We start from the raw sequence: 16,047 nt of genomic DNA on the forward strand, positions 1-16,047 counted from the left end.
AAATACCACAAAAATCCTCTAGATAATTTATAATAAACATTGTACAAAAAGTGGATTCGAAATTTAAATGCTGGAACAACAGGTTTAAAAATGTAGTAGGTATTTGATTGGACATAATAATTCAACAATTTGTATGCTAATAATCAAAGTTCGTAAAGTAGAGACAGTTAAAGCAAGTATAAAAAAATATAAAATGAAACAAATAAAAAAATTATTTTATTAAAAATGATATCAATTTTAATAGATTTTTGATTTTGGATTGAATAATTTGTTAAGGTATTCGGACTTTTTGTCCGACTTACAAATATTGTGCTCAGATTTTTTATTTTATATCACTAAAAATATTAGTTGTCTTTAACTGATAAAGAAACTGTTAAGACTTACATATAACTCAAAAAAAGCCAAAATATTTTTAAAACATTATTAGATTAGGACACCATTAATTTAAATATTTGATGAAATATTAAATTATATACGGTTCTTAATTTACAAAAATTAGAATACCTAGAAAAAATAATTAGTTTTCTAGGGTTTTTTTTTTTTGTAAATATTTGGGCTTCCAAAAAATGAAACACCATCTACATCCAGTTATCAACCAGAAACTAAAATCAAATTTGTAGATATTTTACTACTTTTAGAGTTAATAAAAATACACACTAAAAAAAATGTATCATTCTAAAACCAATTTATTCAGAATTCATCATTCCTAACTTGAAAGCTTAAATATATTCATATATTTTAACAATGTTTATCATACATCAATAAAATTATATTCTGTATTCAAACACATCAGTGCTAGTTTTGTATATATAGTGTACTCATAACTCATGTATACATTTAGGATCACAAATAATACACACAAGTTACATAAACTTTTAACTAAAATGTAGTCATTCCATTAAATAACATTATTCTTCTTATTTTATAGTTTATGTAGACTAATTTTATTAAACTGTTTCAGATTTGTATTGTTTAGCAATCATTTAAAGTTTACTATTAGAAGACCATTTTTATATTGAAACTCAAATTTCTAAATAAGTAGGTATAAATATGAAAATATAGATAATGTAAGTATGTATTATATTTTGTAGTTGAAAAGCTCAAAAACCTAAAAATTATCATTACCTTAAAATTTTTTTGTTTTAAACGTAAATGATTATGACTATTGTTCTATTAACATTTTTATTATATTTTTCTAACAACTTTTGTTTTATGTATTAATACATAGCAAAACTAATATTTTTTAAAAGCAATACAAGTGGTATTAAGTTTTTGTAGGAGTTAACACTATCTTTTATAAATTTAAAAAAAAATAACTTTAACCCAGATCTGTATAATAGAGAAAAAACACTATATGGTCTTAAAATTAATTATAAATGATAATCAATAAATACAATAGGTATAATTTGAAGTGTATGTAAAATATTAATTGTTTCCCTCAATATTAGTATAGTACAGTAGATTCAGTTAGATTTTTTGCAATTGGAATTCGTTTGCAGATTTTAAATTAAACAAACAATATAATAAATATGACATCATTATTACTTTAATAAATAAATGAATTTAACAGTGACATAATAATAATAATAATAAGTATAATTACAACTAATTATCTCCTTCAAATTGATTACAATTAATCTCATGTTAATAATTTGATAAATTATACAATTAACTTTAGTACAAAGATTAAGAAAAAACACTTATACAACATAAACATTTTAATAATAAATATAATAATTATGTACAATAACAAATTTCCTCAAATTTTGGAAAATCTATAAACTTAGTTCGTGCTTTCATGTTATAAACACCATTCTTCGATCATTTCATTTTATATTTTTATAATTCCTTCTTAAAAATATTCACGTTTAATCTTAAATTATTCCACTGCTAAACTAAATGACTCAATATCGGTAAAATGCTCATTCATTGATTGAACAAATGCCTCTTCTAAAGGATCATCCTTTTTCTTTTGTTTATGTTTTCGGCATTTTTTTGTTATTTTTTTATCTTCTTCTTCCTCTTCTTCTTTATCTTCATACAAACTTTTATTATTTCTTTTTTTACCAGGATATGATCGTCTAGGTGGTTTTTTAAACCTAACATCGATATCAGCTTCAATTTCAGCCAACAAATCTGTAACATTATTACAGCTTCTATCTTCAGAAACATCAGAAAAAGTTGTCCATTTATCATCAGAATCATTTATTGTAGTTGTAGTGACAGTTAAATTTTCAGTTATAGTAGGTTCATCTTCTGGATCACTATGAAACAATTCCGGAATACGACCATAATTTACATTTTCTTCTATAACAGGTAGTATAGATTTGAATTGTTGACAATCAAATTCTGTGTTTATTTTTTTATTTTTGTTCTCTTTATTTATTACACTAATGTTTAAGCTGTTATTATCTTTTAAAATTCTTTTTGAATTAGTTTTATAATGTTTAGATGGGGTAGATGACTGTTGCGGAGGCTCAAAATTTTCTGCATCTCCAATGGACAAATTGCTTAGGCGAGCTGATTTTTTCTTGCGAGTCATTGATGTATCTTTTGCCGTTCGCCTCATAGTTTTAATGATATTTTACTATTAATTAATCTGTAATATAAAAAAAATAAAATTTATTTAATAACTTTGCTGTATATCCAATAAATAGATCTAATACTGGGTAATCATCTTTACAAATAACATTCATTATTTAAAAAAGTTTAAATTTTTTTGAATTTTTTTCTAGTAAAATTTCAAGTTATTATTAAACATATATTTTTTTAAATTTCTTATACCAAATAAGAATAGTTTTGAAGTATTTTGAAACACGGAAATTAAATTTTCAACAAGAATTTTAGAAGCCTAAAGTTATTTCAAGTTTAGATAAACTGAGTATAGGTATATCACACAAATCAGGGACACGCACAGCTTTTTCCAAAGGGAGGGGGTATGAACTGTATTTTGTTTTGTTAATTGTTGGAGACACAAAATGTTCTTATAGGTATATAATTAATATTTTAGAAGTAGGTAGGTTGATATGTATTATAATATATACATACCTGTTCACTAAATAATTTTAAATATACAAATTTGTTTAATATTTTTATCTATGCAAGGTCTTAAAAACTCATTCAAGAAATTCATAAAAATTTTAAACTACTTTTCATACATCGAATGAACAAAAACTAGAAAAACTACAATTGAAGGGACTTTTTTTATTTTAATGCTCTTTAACCGAATTATTCATAGAAACTCAAAAACTAAAGACATAATATTAAGGGCAAAAAAACATACCTAATACACCTAAAAAATACTAACATATTAAACATAATGGAATTTTAAAATTTTTAATATACAGGCAAGATACCAAGTTTTTAATAGACAAAATATTCTATTGATAGATCTAATAATTAGTTCATACATTTCTCAACTAATCAATATTATAGAAATTACATATTGTTTACTTAAAATATATAAGTCACAATGGTTTTTTTTCACTTCACATCCTTCCAACTAAATTCAAGCTACTACAAATTAATATGTTTTCACGCAATTATCTTACAAAAATCAAGGAATAAGTAAGGATGTAACCCTCTATACAACTTCTCCAAGTTCCCAATTACATAACTGTCGAAAAATAAATAGTTTTAGGTAGTGGAGAGTAGGTACAAAAAAATATGGTTAGTCTAGTTAATAATACAGAATAATAAAAGAGTAAAAGAAACTATGTATCAGGAAATTATAATACATTTATTATAATAAAATATAAATACTGTTATGATATTGCATACCAATATACTACCAATGACAAAACATAGTTAAAGTAAACATTCTTACAGTATGGAAATTAAACACAAATATTTGGGAAGTACATAAATTGTGGGTAGAGAGCCTACTTAATAATAATTATTATATAGAATTTCTAGTTATGGGTGTGTGTATATACATAGAAGATGAATAGCAAGCTAAGAAATCAGCAAAACAAAAGCACTACCTATATACAATGTTTGCACTGCTACATCAACTTTGTACCATTGTTTATGCAGACACATACATTATAAATACAGTTCAATAATTAAGCATAAAATCATCATAAATTATAAATTAGATATGTAGGTACTACCGATTAAATAAAGGTACATAAATATTAATTACATAAAAAAATAATAATAAAAAGTCAAATATTAGATTATTGTTTTCTTTAAAAGTTTAAAATGTAATTCAATAACAGGATTCAAATTAATAGTACACTTACTTTCACACAATAGATATTTTTTATTAAACGTAACACTGTACTTAATAATTATTTTCTACTAAAAAGTAAAAATCCGTACTCAAAACTGGCAGAATTAACATTTAACACTACACTCTATGAAAGTATGAAACCAATAACATGTCAATTGTCAACAGTCAACATGAGCCGTAAAGCCGTTATCCAAAATTCTAAAAAACAATAACAACCAATGCTGAAACTTGACAACGTTAATTTTGTTACCAACCTATGAGCGATTATATAAATAAGGTTAGGATAGTTTTGTGGTAGCACTGCTTAACCACCAACTGAACATTGGGCAAATTAATTTTTTATTAATTTTTTTTTTTTAAATAATTCTTATCACACCCCGGAGAACTAGTAACCCCGCCATAAACGAATTGCGTTTTCCCTCCTTCGCACGTCGGTACATCTTTGATTCTGAGGTTTATGTATAAATTTATGGGATATTGGATTATGCGCATACGTTCTGCATCTAAAATGATGCTACACTCATAGATTAAAATATTATATTGATACCTGTAGATATCATTGACATAGGTAATAGAATTCTATTATGTCTATGGTAGGTATGGACCCATTGGACCCTCAACGGATTTTGCCTTGTATTACCCCAGCCTCATACATTATAGAGGTTTTATCATGACAAATTAAATTTAATTTGTCATGGGTTTTATTTGAGATTGATTATAGATATTCAGTTTTGCGGATTTTTGTATAGAAGATAGAACTTTTTCAACTATTAAAGAAAAATATTCTTTAATATTCACCCATAGACTATAGTCAGCGCACGCCGATAAGTTAACGCATTAAATCTCTGAATTTATCGATAAATATTGTTATTATTATTTTATGAAATAATTTCACAATATATAAATATTACTAACCATAATCAAATATGGCCCATGTTACCAAATAAGGTAGGTAGCTTTCTACTGTTTAAAAAGTTTTCAAAATTGATTCAGTACCTTCTTCAATTGCCAATTGGTAATTCCAATCTCCGGAAATTACCTTCTACCACAACTAAAATACACATTTCTACAACCAAACTCACTAACTAATTTTACCTCTATTTTTTTTATAGTCTTAATAATATTATATTCTACCTATATATTTTATATTCAACGATAATAGTATAAGTATTCGCAGTCAATGGTATAACAGTATACTAATAATATAATATATTTTATATTTAATTATATAGTAAAGAAAAAAAAATGCTTATATTTCGATATACGTAGTGACTAATGATGTAATACCATGTACGTCACAACTCACGGGACATGATGTATGTTATATTAAAGTATTAAACCCGTGTATTATAATAGGTACCTACTTAATACTTATAAATAATAATACATTAATGCGTATATAAATTATTTAATATAAACCTATTGTAATTAATATGCTCACGACCTGGACTGTGGGTTTATATATAATAGGTACACTGTTTTAATAAATACATCAGTTATTTGTAGAAAACTCAATAATGAAGACAATTAAGTTCATTAAAAATCAATATCGACAATATCATAATTAATTTTTGGTCTGAAATACGTATGTAATATAATGCATAGGTGTATTAACTATTAAGTACTGTACTATTATCATGACGTTTAGTACCAAGTAGGTACCATAGTAGTATTGTGTAATAACATGTGTTTGTAATTTTTAGTTTTATTATTTTAATTTTTATAATAATATAATTTAGCTTACATTACTATAGGTAAATAAAAGTAAAGTTAAATTATTATTTAATGGGTGATAAAAAAAAGTTCTGCAGTAGTCTACTACACTACAATTTCTCAAACAGATATAATACCTAAGTTACACATGAATATCCAGTATAACAATAATTAGGGTTTTTTTTCAATTAGGAACTTTTTTTTAATCTAAAGACCTAAAAGAGTAAGTAGGTATACTAATTGTCAAAATAAGTTGTAAAATGTTCATAAAAAGAACATTTTCATAAGGGAGTATAATTCTTTGAAGTCTTACCATAGTCTATAGTATACAATTGTATAAATAATGGTATTACAAAATAAAATAGTTGTTAAATGTTCTGTGATGTATAATTTATAAATAATAGTTGATAATAAATTCTACTGTATTAAAAATAGACTTGGTCACTTGGACCTTTGTTACTATTTTATTAACTATATATACACATTATAATATCATAATGAGTAGGTATATATCAAACAAAGAAGGAATGGGAATAGTTCTATTTAATAAGGTTTGAACCACAACTGAATAATAAATAATACAATTTTATTGATTTGTCAGAATGAGCATAATTTGATTGTTGTATTGATTCTTAATTATTTTGTATTAAGTGATAACACAGAAATAATTTAATAGTTGTAATATATTCTGACTGTATAGTTATTAAATTAATTATTTCTTTCAGACTTATGAGTAAAAATAATAAACAGCTACAATATAATTATATAATATGTATTAGTTTGAATTTTTTTTTTATAATATAAAATCTCACAACTGAAAGATTTTATAATTCATGCCTGCATAGTGCATACAGTTTTAACATAATATAAAACATTATTAAATATTTAACATTTGACAAAATAAAAAATAATTCAATAGGTATATATAATTATCACAAAACAAAAACATGATACAGTAAACTTTATTATATCATGATAAAAATTAAATATAAATTTGTGATTATTATTTTTAACAATAATGATAATATAAAATAACAAATAAAAATAATTATATAGGTAGTTTAATGACAACAAAGAACAATAATAATAAATAATGTTTTAATATGATATAAATCATCTATCAAATAATGTTTTGCCTTCTTTGGCAACTTTTAATGCATGCATTATTGCAACAGTGTCTAGCTCTTTTTGAGTGGGTCTCTCATTATCCAAACAAAAATCTGAAGTTCTCTTTTTTAATATCCCTAATACTTTAATTCGATAGTCAACTATAGTTGACACTGGATTTCCAGACAAAACTAAATAATTCATATTCTCTAACCCACTCAAGTGTTTTAATTGATCTATATCATTAACTAAGTTTGAGCCTAAGTCCAACATTTCTAGTGAAAATAATTTTGAAAATGCTTCTAAATTAGATATTTTATTTGAAGACAGATTTAAACATACAACATTCCCTAGTTTTGTATGAAGATCGAATACTTCAGTAATATTATTACTTGATAGAGATAAGTGACTGAGATAAGAAAGAGGTGACAAATCTTCAATGGTATTCAATAAATTTCCATTTAAATTTATTGTTTTAACATTTGGCGTTAAAATTGTGAGACTTTTTAATGTTAGTATTTCATTCCAACTGAAATCAACTACTTTTACTTTATTCCAAATCATACTAGGATCCATGTCAGCAGACCATTCTTTATGTACGTTATCACATAGTAAAATATCTTCAGGTGTTTTAAGCTTTGAATTGTAAACCGTGATTATACGTACCGTATCTCGTAATGTCATTAAATTGTATATCATATTATAAGCAATATTATAACATTCAAATTTATTCACATTCTTAAAAGATGATAGCTCAAAATTTAATTTATTGTAAATTATGTTACTTGTACCAACATAATGATTTCCTCCTTTAATGGCCAAGTATTTAAATTTTGAGCAAAAATCTAACACATGACTAAAATTATACTCATTATTTTCACTATCTGGACAAGGTAATTTCAATCGTTCACTAATTGCATATAACAATAAAACGTTAAAATTGAAACCATTATCGTTCAAAAGGTAATCATCACCGTTTTGAAAAAAATCTACAGCTAATTTCTTGACAATTAAAATAACATCATACTTGTCAAATTCTAAAAACTCTAATAGTTCTTCAGGCATTGACTTTTGCAAAAATGACAAAACGGTTTGTAAATATATTTCCAAGCCAACTCGACGTTTTTCAATGAAATTTGGTTCCTTGTTTCCAATTATTTTTTTTCCAGGTAGTATGTCTTTGGTCACAGTATGTTCGTTTACTAATTTTTTGTGCAATTCCAAAAATTCTTTGTATCGTTTTTGTACAGTCCATGTAACATCACCAACATTCACTTTGATCAGGTAATATGTTACCCCATTGTTATCTGTTTCAGCATTAGAAATAGCAATGCCACATTCACGACAATATTGGACGTAACAAGACATTTTAATATATACTCCGTTAAAAAATTATAATTATGAAGAAAAACATGTAAACAAATTTAACACAGAAAAGTATTGAAATTTAATCATTTTAATATTAATAGTAATGACAGGAGACAGAGCGATTTTAATGAACTATGAAGCACTACCAATAAAAATTATCATTTAACATTTTAACGTCATATTAGTTGCACAGAAAACAGCATAAATAAATAAAATTATTAGAAAATAATATAAATACAAGATTGCTTATCATATGGTTTATCAATTATTATCTTCATTCTTCAATAAAAATGATAACAGCTTATGATATTGATGTTTATAACATTATGCGCATGCGTTAATGAACCGGTATAATATGCATTTTCTTATACGTGGATTATTTTTTTTTTTGTTATTATTTATTTTAAGTTTTAACATAAGTTAATATTTATTAATTATTAGTTGAGCACTATTAAATACTAAATGCTAATAATCAATTGCTGTAAATATGTAAATGTAAAATAAAAAAAATGTGTAAAATAAAATTTACATGTAACATGTAATAGATTTTATTTGGATGACATCATCTTCTATGTATCTGTAGAGCTATATAAACCTACCTACTCGAGTCAGTATTACATCTATTGGAATAATATTAAGTGTAGAACTAATCAATATTATATTAGTAATTTATTAGAGATATCATAAGCATTAAAAAATCTTCTGTAATATTGTTATGTAGTGTATTTATTTTAGATTTCTGTTACAGTTTTTAAACAATAGACAAATACAATGAGTAAGGTCAAACCCAGAAAAGCTATGGTTTTTGAGGATAAACTAGAAAATTTTAGTCCAAAGCGAAAGAAACATGGTTCACATGTACCAAAAGCTACACCTAGTACAATTGGTGATAGACTTAACATAATAATTTTGTTATTTTTGTACACACTACAAGGTGTACCACTTGGACTTTCAGCAGCTATACCAATAACAATGCAGAAGAAACATATAACTTACAAAGAACAGGTTGAAACATTTATAATTAATATTTTATTTATATTATTAATTAATCGTATTAAAATTTTAGGCCCAATTTAGCTTTTCTACATGGCCATTTAGTTTAAAACTATTATGGGCACCTATTGTTGATTCTATATTTTGGCCAAAGTTTGGTAGAAGAAAAACCTGGCTTGTTCCTGTACAATATTTAATTGGTCAGTAAGAATATTGATAATTTTGTTAAATATAACTCATTATTTAGTTTTCCCAGTAAAGTTATGTAATATGATGTACACTCCGTGCAAAGCTTATTCCAAAAAGTTATTGCAATGGTGGATGGGTGAGCCAACCCCCTTCACCAGTGTAAATATCTAGTATTCTAATAATCATCAAAATATAAAGAATTAATTATAAATAAATATAATGTGTATTATTACATAAAATTACTTCTCTTGTACCTATAAATGAGGGAAAAAGTTAATGAACATTTAATGTTCTATGAATATATAATATATTTTTACTCCTATCCTCTTAAGACTTGTCAATAATAGTCTCCGGGTTAAAGTTTTCAATATGTTGTTAATACATTTTTGGAACTTAAAATAATAAATTTTATAATACATTGTACAATATTGAACTAAACAAAGTGTATTACTATCTTATTTTCAATTTTATTACTTGGTTAGACTTTATAATTATATAATATATGTATTATGTATATAACATGAAATAATTTGATTTGTAACTGTGCCTTATATAAAACTAGATAAATCTATATTTTATTAAAAACTTTAATAATAATATTTAGATAAAAGATAATTGCTATTGGTATTTAAAATTTAAATCTTGTAATCTAATAATGTTTACATTGGCTATTAAGTCATTAGTGCTTAGTTTATTTTATTATTATTAATTTATTTTTAAACTTTTATGTAATATTAATGTTCATACATACAATACATTTAAAGTCAAAAGTCAAAATGTATAATGATTATTGATTTTTTTTTCAGGTTTTTTTCTTTTATTTTTGGCGATGAACATCAATGATTGGCTGGTGTTTACAGAAAATCCGAACACTACATTTTTGACATTAATGTTTTTTTGTTTGAACTTCTTAGCAGCTACACAAGATATTGCTGTTGATGGTTGGGCATTAACAATGTTAAGAAAGTTGGTATTTTACATGTTTGTATAGTTTTTTTTTTTATATATAATAGTTTTAATCAATAATTACAGAGAAAATGTAGGATATGCTTCAACATGTAATAGTGTAGGACAGACAATAGGTGCTTTTCTTGGTTATGTTGTGTTTATAACATTAGAATCACCTACTTTTTGTAATAAATGGCTACGATTTACTGAAAGTACTGAAGGTTTAATTACATTACAAGGTAATTATAAAATATATTATAAAGTTTAATTCATATTAATAATGTTAATTTATTATCAGATAAAATTTATTTTTATTTTTTATTTAATGTAATGAGTGTTAAAAGTACTTATTCTCTATTTTTTTTCTAATAAAAATTTCTTTGCATCAGACCACCTAAATTCTTAATTAATTATAAACAAAATAAATGCTATATAAACTAAAACTATAACTTTAACTAGTATATATATATATATTATAATATCAAGTTATTGTCATAAAAACTAGTTAAGTGGATTTCATCTACTATCTTTTTTTTTTTGTATCATATAATACTTTTAGATACAACTAATATAAAATATTAGGTTTGGTTAGATATATAAGGTAAATATTTTTACTAATTTATAAATTTCCATTTTTTTTTTAGGTTTTTTATATTTTTGGGGATACACATTTATGATTGCTACAACATTGGTAGCTATATTTAAACACGAAAAAGACCAATCAACTGAACACGATAGCCTTGATTTAAACTTATATCAAACATATAAACTTCTTGGAGATATCATGAGATTACCAAGTGTTAAAAGCTTATCAATAGTATTACTTACTGCTAAGGTAAATTTAAAAAGCTAGATGAATAATATTGTATAATATATTATTTATTTTAATTTTTAATTGTACGACAAGTATTATACAACTATTTATTAATTTCTGTACATAAAAATAACAATTTAATCTACAATATGGTATAATATTAAGATAAATGTAGTGCATGCTTAATCATTACCTAAAATAGTAATCTTTGAATTTTTGGCCAGAATAAGAAAAAAATCATTTCGCTATTAAACTAAAATAAAATATTTTTATCTATAGGTCAGTTCAAATATTTTAATACAATATCAAAGTAAAAAAGTGGGCAAGTGAGTACCGCTCTGCTGTACATTAGGTGCCGTATGGATCATTATTATATATTATAGGAGTGTTAAATTTGAATCCAATGATAGTTATCATTGTATACGAAAAACGATTCTGAACGAAGATGATTTGTCAGCCTAGGATATAATTTCTAGTGGTTGGTAAAAAAGGTGGTTTAAAAAAACCAGCTTATATTAAAAAATATTTTGAAAATTAAATCACGTAAAGAAAACGCGAATCTTAATAACTGGTAAAATTTTCAAGTATCTACGACTTATACTTTTTGAATAATAACAAATATTTAAAATCATTTGAGGATAAATCGTTATCGTTACGCTATTTCGTTAAAATTTAAAATTCAAACGCACTTAAAATTTTTCCTATAATGATGCTTCGAGTTTTCTCTATAGATACTTGAAGGTAAACTTATGGAAAACTTAGTGTTGTATTTTTAATCCTTAGTTATAAACACAAAAAATTTTATGATTTTTCAACTTCAAATATTTCGCAAATATTCATAATTTTGACGAATTTTCGTCAAAATTTGAACTTCAAATGCTAATAAAAAAAAATTGTGCCTATGTATTCTTATAATTTTTTAATCACTATAAGAATAACATATGAGGAACTTTGTATTAAATTTTCAAGTATTTTGATAGTGCCAAAAAATTTTTTATCGACACTTCAAAAATATTTTTTCAGAAAAATTGAAAATTTCAGTTGTCTATAAATAGCTCAAAAAAAGTCAAAATATTTTGAAATTTAAATCACGTAAAGAAAACGCGAATCTTAATAACTGGTAAAATTTTCAAGTATCTACGACTTATACTTTTTGAATAATAACAAATATCAAAAATCGTTTGAGGCTAAACTGTTATTTAACGCGGTTTTTGTAAAAATTTAAATTTCAAACACTCATAAAAATTTTTTGTCTGAATCCGGTAGAGTTTTTTTTACAGATATTTGAAAAAAAATGTATGGAGAACCTTGTACCAAATTTTCAAAACTTAGTTATAAAAGAAAAAAATTTTATGATTTTTCAACTTCAAAATTACTTGCAAATTTTCGCGTTTTCGACAGATTTCGTAAAAATTTGAACTAAAAACGCTTATAAAAAAAAATTGTGACTAACGATTTTTAATTTTTTTTAGCTACATTAAAAACAACTCATAAGGAACCTTGTATTAAATTTTCAAAACTTTTTGGTCATCCAAAAATTTTTTATCGACACTTTAAAAAAAATTTCTCAAAAAAATAGAAAATTTCAGTGGTCTATAAATAACTCAAAAAAAGTCAAAATTTTTTGAAAATTTAACTATATACGGATACCACTGACATTAACATTTGGTGAAAATTTCAAGTATTTTCAGTAATTAGTTTTTGAATTACAACCATAAAAAAAAATCGATTTGGTCGAAAACTGGTTTTGCGTAAAAATTGCCGTTTTTCCGTCATTTTTTTTTTGTTTTTCTCGATTTTTTTGAAAACTGTTGGAAAATGTTAACTTTTTACCTCTATAATGCACCAAGGATATTCACTTTTACATCGGAAACCACCCCCATTGTTTGAAATTGAAGCATTATTTCGACTAGTTATGCTGTACACAGACACAAAAAAAAAAAAAAAAAAAAAACACACATCATTGTAAAATCAATACATTCATCACTTCGTTCAGAATCTAATAATTAATATTTCATATGCTCACTTAATTGTTTTCATAGGTATTTTATATTTGTATATAAAATTGAAATATCAAAAATTCAATATATATATTTGATCACAGTTTGTGTTCAACTAATTTTTTGCAATCTTAATTAAGTCATTTTACATAAATTTCAATTTAAATACCACTGTGCTAAAAACTAAAAGCAATATTTTTTTAATATATATATACATTGGTAGTTATGTATTCAAAATATAGTAAATGTTTATGGAGTATGATATTAAGCAAAGCATTTAGGTTATCAGTTTGGCAAGGCTAAGAACCTTATACATTTACATGTTTTTTAGGAAACTATATTTTCAGTATTGGGTATGACAGAAATTTGTTTTATAAATTTATAATACATAAGATATATAGTATTATTAATTTAAAATTGTTTTGTACACTGAAAGATTTTATAAATATTAACTCATTCCTATTTTGGTAATAATTAATTATAATAATAAAATATGAAGTGTTCCCTATTCCCTTGCTCATTTATATTTTGAATTATTATATAATAGATTTGATATTTATGTATATTATATTTCATTTTAATGTTTAAGGTTTAATTAAAAAATTGTAAATAATACAAAATATAGTACATAGTTTTGTATATTATATGAATTATTTATTAATTTTTTTATTAACCATGTTTTAGATAGGATTTAGTGCAATTGATGTTGTTTCTAGTCTAAAAATTATCGATAAAGGTATTCCTAAAGACGATATTGCTCTAATTGGACTATTATCAATACCACTTCAAATTATTATACCAGTATTGATTACAAAGTACACAGCTGGACCCAAACCAATGAATGTATATTTAAAATCTATACCATACAGGTAAAACTATATAAAATAAACGTATAATTTATATATATATGTATATATTATTATTATATTTTCATAATTTTTTAAAAAATTATCTTATTTAGATTATTAATTGGTATTGTCATTGCATCCATTGTTTACTTCACACCATATTTTATAGACCAAGATGGTAAAGTTTCAATGTTCTATTATATAATAGTATTGAGTTCATTTTTATTACATCAGGTATGGAGTAGTATTAATTGATAGTTTATTTTTATTTTTGAATATTAATATTTTTGGTTTTTTGCACACAGTTGACTATGTACTCAATGTTTGTAGCTGTGATGGCGTTTTTTGCTCGTATAAGTGATCCATTATTTGGTGGCACTAATATGACTTTGTTAAACACATTAACAAATTTAGGAGGCGCTTGGGCTAATACTGCAGCATTATGGATGACTGATTTTTTGACATACAAACAATGTTCAACCAATGAATATAACACATGTTCTACTGAAACAGAAATCAATGTATGTAAAAATTAAAATTTTTTTATTGCATACTATAATTTTTATTAATTTTTAATTATATCATAATTATCAAAAATATTTAATGAAAAAATATAAAAATTATATTGAATTATTTTATTCACCAAACTTCGTTTTGGTGTTTTATTATAACATATGAATGTTTAAAAATATTTAATTTATATTGATGTTTTAGGCTTGTCAAACATCAGATGGAAAATGTGATATTGTAATCGATGGGTTTTATTTGGAAACTGTTTTGTGCACAATTTTTGGAATAATGTGGTATCAATATTTTTCAAAAATAATACGTAACTTGCAATCCAAAGACCTGAAACATTGGCATGTTGATGCTAAAAAGCATTCCAAATTATAAATAAAAAATAAATTGTTGATTATTAGTTATTATTTATTTGTTATAAAAGAAAACCAAAATAAATATTTTATTTATTGATTGTGGTTTCATAGATCTAAATGGTGTACTGTCTGCTAAAGAAATAATATTAGTAATTTGTTCTATAATATTATAATTACTATTTACAGGACTACTTACACCACCATCCCATTGATCTGAAATATTTAAATGTTAAGTTATTAATGTTATCATATTTTTCTAATATATTTTGTGTATAATAATAATAATATAATATAATATTAATATATAGTCACATGAGTGCAATATGATTATGTGCATACCTTCATCAGGAATATTTACTTGAGTAGTATGAGGTATAAAATATAGATCCATTTGATCTTATTTTAATAATATTTCACATGTCTAGAAAATATTTATTCATAGTTATGAAACGCATAGATATTACTCAATACACATAGATTCATAGATAAAAAATATTATAAAATATTAATGATTAAATGCCACATTATGTTTGTGATGTTATTAGGAAAAACCTCAAAGCTTATTTGAGCTAAGCTTTACTCTATTTTATTTGTTCTGAAAAACTATTATTTTTACTTTGATTAATAATTTGTGTAATATCACTAATATAAATAATTGTATTTTTGATATTTTTTTTTAATTTTATTATCTTATAAAAATTTAAAAAATGACGTATTTGTGACTGCTGTTTATTGTTTATTTATAGCAATGAATAAAAAATATTTTCATACTTTTTTAAGAATGGGTAAAATAGTAGGACATGGGTCCTGGGTAGTGTCCATGGTCCATGACGTGTAACTATGTACCTACTCATATGTTAAGTTACATGTTAGGATTAATTGAATACTTAACATTATAATTTATAGATTTCAATTAATAATAATCAATATTAATCTAACCAACAATTTTGGTTGGTGA

General features: G+C 24.0%; 3 protein-coding genes across 3 annotated transcripts; 1 reads left to right on the forward strand and 2 right to left on the reverse strand.

Moving 5' to 3' along the window:
• Positions 1–1,521: 1,521 nt before the first annotated feature.
• On the reverse strand, positions 1,522–4,413 carry LOC114123078 (uncharacterized). Its single transcript, XM_027985940.2, has 2 exons — positions 4,245–4,413; positions 1,522–2,599 (listed from the first exon to the last, which is right to left on the reverse strand). The coding sequence occupies exon 2, from the start codon at positions 2,567–2,569 to the stop codon at positions 1,880–1,882; it is 690 nt and encodes a 229-aa protein (XP_027841741.1). The 5' UTR covers positions 2,570–2,599; positions 4,245–4,413; the 3' UTR covers positions 1,522–1,879.
• Positions 4,414–6,312: 1,899 nt separating this feature from the next.
• Positions 6,313–8,634, reverse strand: LOC114123077 (nischarin). Its single transcript, XM_027985939.2, has one exon. It carries the CDS (start codon positions 8,420–8,422, stop codon positions 7,061–7,063), a length of 1,362 nt encoding a protein of 453 aa, XP_027841740.2. The 5' UTR covers positions 8,423–8,634; the 3' UTR covers positions 6,313–7,060.
• Positions 8,635–8,792: 158 nt separating this feature from the next.
• Positions 8,793–15,186, forward strand: LOC114123069 (acetyl-coenzyme A transporter 1-like). The gene is made up of 10 exons (XM_027985931.2): positions 8,793–9,029; positions 9,171–9,427; positions 9,489–9,615; positions 10,411–10,570; positions 10,637–10,791; positions 11,197–11,387; positions 14,051–14,235; positions 14,328–14,448; positions 14,520–14,735; positions 14,929–15,186. Exons 2-10 carry the CDS (start codon positions 9,194–9,196, stop codon positions 15,106–15,108), a joined length of 1,569 nt encoding a protein of 522 aa, XP_027841732.1. The 5' UTR covers positions 8,793–9,029; positions 9,171–9,193; the 3' UTR covers positions 15,109–15,186.
• The last annotated feature ends 861 nt before the right edge of the window (positions 15,187–16,047 follow it).

The sequence above is a fragment of the Aphis gossypii genome, chromosome 1, assembly GCF_020184175.1.
Source record: "Aphis gossypii isolate Hap1 chromosome 1, ASM2018417v2, whole genome shotgun sequence".
NCBI classification, from domain to species: domain Eukaryota; kingdom Metazoa; phylum Arthropoda; class Insecta; order Hemiptera; family Aphididae; genus Aphis; species Aphis gossypii.

What these genes read in the sequence shown, in the direction of transcription:
- LOC114123078 (XM_027985940.2), bottom strand. Translation starts at nt 2,569, where the DNA reads ATGAGGCGAACGGCAAAAGATACATCAATGACTCGCAAGAAAAAATCA.
- LOC114123077 (XM_027985939.2), bottom strand. Translation starts at nt 8,422, where the DNA reads ATGTCTTGTTACGTCCAATATTGTCGTGAATGTGGCATTGCTATTTCT.
- LOC114123069 (XM_027985931.2), top strand. Translation starts at nt 9,194, where the DNA reads ATGAGTAAGGTCAAACCCAGAAAAGCTATGGTTTTTGAGGATAAACTA. An exon ending in GCATTAACAATGTTAAGAAA is followed by an intron (nt 10,571 to 10,636) that starts GTTGGTATTTTA and finishes CAATAATTACAG; the next exon opens with AGAAAATGTAGGATATGCTT. An exon ending in TTAAAATCTATACCATACAG is followed by an intron (nt 14,236 to 14,327) that starts GTAAAACTATAT and finishes TATCTTATTTAG; the next exon opens with ATTATTAATTGGTATTGTCA.